Source organism: Sitophilus oryzae, unplaced genomic scaffold (genome assembly GCF_002938485.1).
Source record: "Sitophilus oryzae breed Bouriz unplaced genomic scaffold, Soryzae_2.0 scaffold_1375_pilon_pilon, whole genome shotgun sequence".
NCBI classification, from domain to species: Eukaryota; Metazoa; Arthropoda; class Insecta; order Coleoptera; family Curculionidae; genus Sitophilus; species Sitophilus oryzae.
Window position 1 is genome coordinate 95,531 of NW_022146032.1, and position 6,000 is coordinate 101,530.

At 36.4% G+C, this 6,000-nt stretch overlaps 1 protein-coding gene across 1 annotated transcript in view; it reads right to left on the bottom strand.

The window, feature by feature from the left end:
* The window catches only part of LOC115875348, a 45,484-nt gene extending 44,952 nt beyond the window's left edge, over positions 1 to 532 (bottom strand). The window contains exon 1 of the mRNA XM_030890770.1: positions 389 to 532. Within this exon, the coding sequence (XP_030746630.1) occupies positions 389 to 532 (144 nt within the window). The remainder of the gene's footprint in view (positions 1 to 388) is intronic.
* Between the last annotated feature and the right edge of the window lie 5,468 nt (positions 533 to 6,000).

Below are 6,000 nucleotides of genomic sequence, written 5' to 3' on the forward strand. Positions count from 1 at the left end.
GTAATTCTGTTCGAGTTCGCATTGAGTGCGGCTTAGTGCAGCCAGTCGAAATTACCATTATCAACGATCTGAGAATAGGTCCATCAACAACGGCGGTCACCCAGGAAAACATCGATCGTGAAATTGAAGCATCGCTGGGCATTTCAAAGAACTCAATTCAAAAAATTTTACATGATTTAGCTGTAAAGCTGTAATAAATTAGTTTCTTGTTGGATACCGCATTTGTTGACGGAAGGACAGAAAGGAATTAAAGTGAACTGGTTTTATTTATTTATTTAGCGTATGGCATATTAAGACACAAAGTACGTATATATATGACAAAAAGGAATAAAAAAAATTACAACCGAACATTTAACAAATTAATATAATCTATTGATTCTGGAGTTACCAGTAGGAAATCTTCTCGTCTGCCGTTATAAGTCGTTTCAGAGCATTCCTCCACGATATGTTTGATGGTCTGATTTTTGCCGCACTCGCAGGAGGGGCTTGGACTTTTGCCCCAATTGTGTATAGGTATAGGCGCATCTGCCATGCTGCGTTCTAATTCTATTTAGCGTGCACCAGGTTTTCCTTGGTAAGTCAAAACCTGGTGGTGGGTTGGTGATGCATGGTATGCCACTGTTTTGTATCAACATCGCTTCCTGATACCAAGCGTCGGTGATGCTCCATTCGTCTTCAATTACATTTAGTGCGGTTTTGGTGGGTGGTTTTCTAGATCAGTTTTCTAGAAGATTGTAGTTAGCATTCTCGATGTCTGTATGGATCGGTAGTTCTCTGTTGTCCAGTATCTTGTTAAACTCTCTGTCCAGAGCGTTTACGCGGCGCAGACTTAGGGGTGGGATTTCTCTCAGTACTGGAAGCCATTCTGTGGGTGTGGATTTAAAAACACCAGCAATCATTCTCATTGTATTATTGGACTGTGCGTCTATTTTGTGGATATGTGGACTATTGAGCACAGTATTCGGCAGTTGAGTCGACGAGACCTAGAGCTGACGAGCGCAGAGTAGGAGATGAACCACCCCAAGATGTCCCGCACAATTTTTGTATTATATTGTTTCTTGTTTTCAAGGGCGCTATAGAAGCAGCCACAAGAATGGTTTTTGTATACCTAACAAATATCTAGAATGGCGGAGAAACCATGGTAAAGACAGGTGAAGAAGTTCATAGTAGAACATTTGCCAAAATTTAAGGCTACCTGATGGGCAAAGACAGAAAGACTGTCAAAGCTAGTAGTATTGTAAGCTTAATAGGTATCTAAGCTGATGGGATTGATGGACGAAACCATTTTCAGGTTTTGTCAGTTTTAAGAAGAAACGACGAAACATATTTTATGTTAGTGCTACAGCTTTTCAAATGACTTCTAAAGTCTTTGTATTAGGCAATGATAGACCATTGATAAAGGTCTAGAACATAAGATAAATAAATATAAGGTCCAGTCTCCAAGTTGCTAGACTTTTTGAAAAGGATAGTAGTGGAGAATGTAACATAGGGGGATCAGAAGAAGATAGTGTTGAAACTAAAAAAAATTGAGATTCCAGTTTTGGAGACTCCATTGTCTTTATTTATTTTGATTAACACAACGTATCGGTTAGAAGGATCACTGACCGTTATCAAGTGTAAACTTCAATCTAGCCTCGACAATGTCTAACGACTCTTCCAAGGGGACGTTAGTATATAAATTTTCCACATCAAAACTAACACATTCCTCTGAAGAACCTAATTCTATGTTCTTAAGTATTTCTACAAAGTGTTTTGAATTCTTAACAAAATGAAGTTGTTTTTTCTACTAATGGTTGGACAATTTGAAGAAGAAATCTACTTAAATTGCTAGTTGCTGAATCTCTTGAACTAGTGATAGGTCTCAGTGGCACACAGTTTTTGTGAATTTTTGGTAACCCATAAAGCTATGATGGTTTCCTGTGATCTGGTGTAAGCGATGTATTATGAGTCTTCTGGATGTCTTCCTTATGCTATTACATGTTCTGTTAATTTTCTTCATTATTCTTTTGTGGTCCTTCTTCAAAGTTAGTTCTATAATTTCTTCAAATCTTTACTGGATGTCATTTAGCAGATATGATTTCTTCCATCTGTGGTAATATATATGGGATCGAATCAATGCCTTACTAGCGTTGTCTAATATACGTCTAGCTCTCTTGCTCCTTGGATCGGTGACTTGATGTAGAAGTCACTGGGAATGAAGTTTTTATCCCATGCTGTACATAAGAAGGAAATATGGGTTTCCTCCTTAGTCAGCTTCATTTTGCTTTTCTCGTAGCCTCGGAAAATCTGTATAGTTTTTTATAAAAGATCTAAACGGAGCGGAGGGAACTTATTGGCATTTAATTATTGTTGTACATGTGCACCTATAATTGAGAATAGTAAATATCAATGTTTGCGCTATTTTTTGTATGCGAGGACAAAATTATTTGTCTGAATAAATTTGCTCCAGCAATAAATAAGTACCCAGCTTGAAGTGTGTTTAGTCGGTCCATTGCCCCTCGAAATAAAAGTTTACTATCGCATCCGTGAGTATGCTAATGTTCGCGAGCGGTGTCGCGTTTCACTGTCAGGGTTCTTTGACATCGCATATTTTCACCTAGTGCACCAGATTCGAGCGAAGGAAAATGGGTCGCGCCACCTCCCACGCCGAGCGCGTCCGCGTGCGCGGTCACCGACCTCTCTCTTTCTCTCTGTCACTCTTACTCCGCCGCGATCGGGTAAAAATAGCGGATCGGATTCGGATCCGAAACTAACGAAAGCAAAAAACAGTTGGCGATGTCGTTTTGCCAAAGAAATTGGGTTGTAGAAACTATCTACCAATTCGTGTCATCCAACTTTTTCCAACAAGGAGATTTCTAAAGGTACATCTCAAATTAAGTCCTCTCTCTTATTTTCTTTGATTACTTATAAATTAATAAAATAGAAAATGAAAGATACAACAAGATACAATGCATATTGTAGAATATAGAATGTTTAGCAGGGGGGTTAATCACCGCGACCTCACAGATCTATTGTGTGTTCCCCTTTCTTGAGTGATAATGAGTTATAACTCATCATACAGTCTCAGGGCTTTGAGAAAAACCAGTATCTGACACGGCTTCACAGATGCCAGCTCTTCATCTTCGACATCAGCCGTATCAAAGTTTATGGCACGAACAGTTGTCGTCTCAGCGCACTCAGTGATATTGTGTTCTGGCGTTTCCCAATTTTCCTCACAAAATCTGCATTCACCGTTGATTCTCAGTTTCCGTCTAATGAGGTGACGTCTCCGTGACAGTCCGAAGATTGTTCTTACTTAAATCAAGGAAAATATTTAATTTTTCTCAGTCGTACAATGCATATCTACAAACACAATTATTGATGTACTCAATAAATTTCATTCGCGGTAAGAAATTCAGTCATCTTTCCAGTATGTCTTGAGGTTTGTCTACTTGCATTGTATCCCAGTATCCCCGGTCATTTTTTTTTGTTATGAATGGCAACTGCTGGTTTATATCTCTATAGTAGTATGTTTCTACTTTTCAGTCCAGGACTTAATGACGTTGAAACTGTTAATATGGACAAAATACTTAGATTCTTGTAGTGGGTTAATCTCCATGAGATTTAGGTTCACCTTAAGGTTCATTCTCACTATGCCTTCCATATTTATCAGCTACCTCCCGTTTCCCTTCCGTTTACATAAAATATTATATCATGTAAATGAATAGGACAATGCACGCAATCCGTTCCGTTTCCCTTCCGTTCCATATCCTTTTCTTCCATACATTTTTTGGCGGACGAACTGAAACAGCGTTGTCAAGTTCTTACATTTGTACCGGCTCTGTTAACATTTTGCTGATATTTATTTATTCTTTCACCTCTTAATTAAATCTATCACCTTTTTCAAAAGATACAAAGTTTTAAAATAAAACTTTCGTAATGATATAAATTCTACAATAAAAAGTATGGAACTGATACGAAACGGCAGTTATTGTATTTACGTTATACGTATGGTATAACGTAAATACAATAAAAAATACGGAACGTATATGGAATGGAAACGGAAGGTATAGTGAGAATCAACCTTAAAATGGAAGTTGCGAACTATGGATTCATTTATTATACCCCCTTAGAAGCAATTGGTGTCTGCGATTTTCTGGTGGTGGCATTTACTTACTTACTTACTTACTTATTGCCATTACTCGCTGACGAGTATTTGACACACACCAGATGGTTTTTTGTGACTGAAAAGTTCGATACGTGATGTTATCTCTCTTCCGCACTCCGGACATTTAAAAGTCTCATTATTTTATTGCCTCTTTACTTTTTGGTTGTCGTTGTTAACTGAGCTTGCAATTCTTCTCCATTGCGTTCTACTGTGCGCTGCTTCCCCCCACTCATTCTGCATGCTTATCCCGTTTAAGTTTTCATGGAAAATATCTTTGTACCTTATGAGTTGTCCACCCGGTTTCCTCTAACCGTCCAAGAAGATATTTCGGTAGGCGGTTTTGTTGCATCCTGCATACGTGACCAGCCCATCTTAAGCGGAATTTAGTAATCATAACTCTAGCGCTCTCACAGCTAGCTTTTTCAACGACCGATAGGTTTGAGACATGGTGGTACCATTTGATTCTTAACTAAATCTAAGGTGTTTCTGTTGCAACTTGTTTAATGCGTTCATGAACCGACGCGCGACGGTACGGCACCCAGGTTTCGCTACCTTATTATAACATGGTGGGGATTATTATTGCTCGGTACACTGCAAGTTTCGTTTTTGGTGGTGGCATATGATATGATGAAAGAGGCCATATATTGGATAAGTAACTCTCTAGCTAATTCTCTAGCTTTTTTTTAAGTAACTCTCTAGCTAAACCTTGCTAAAACACCTGTGTTGTGGTCCTTTGAGTTCCAGTTAGTTCAACTTTGTTTAGACAAGATTTTTCCTTTATTTATTCTTTTTTTTTGAACTTCCATCACTTGAGTTCTTAAAAATAAAAGTAATATAACAAAATTGTTTTTATTTCAATTTTTTTATTAAATAATTTGTACATATAATGTGTAAATGTAACAATAGTTATAGGTACTGTTCATTTATTATTATTAAGACAAAAGTATAAGTGCATTTATCTATTTTATAAAATAAAAACTCACCTTAATTACTATCATCGATGCTATCCTACCTATTTCTTTACTATGAAAAGCCCTATTTTTAATTTTCAATATTAATAACTTACCAGATGGTGGTTTTAGTATTTGTTTATAAATCTCTGCTTGCACTTCACCAGCTGCTTCCATATTTTCTATTATCAATTGTACTAAAATGTTAATATAATAAATATAAAAGTAATATCATGTAATTAAATTATAAATTACTTACAGATTATTTTTTTCTTGTTTTAATTTCTTATAAATCGCATTCCATCAATAGATCTATTTCACCACTGCTGAAATTGAAGTATCTTTCCCCTTTTCCATAAAGGTAAAATTAAATAGCCTATACCATAATAGAACTGGTCGGAGTCACACAAAATATATTTTAGTTGAATTTTATTGTTTTTATTTTCATTTTGACGATCTTTTGACAACTGAACCATAACCTCACTTTTTAATTTAACGATTTGAAATTCCGAGTTTTTGTCTCTGTCTGTTGCATAGACTTTTCATATATAACCATCTCAATTTCAGATATCTTATATTGGCAACACTTTCTCTACGGAGTGTCTAACGGTCCGTCCTTCAAATTGTTATCTTTTGGATTATTTTGTATGAAAATACCCAAATGTTATATCCTATAGATAGCAGGCTTTAGATTATTTATCTTGTAGATAGTTATTTGTTAGATAAAAGTTATTTGTTTATAACTGAAGAGACGGCGCCTTAGTGTACTGAAAAGTCCCATACTGTATTACATAATTTCTGAAAGACCAATTATTTCTGGTATTCACTTTCTTAGAGAGGTTCTACGTTTATGTACTAATCATACTTGATCATACTTCTTTTTTGCCTCAATACTACTGTCAC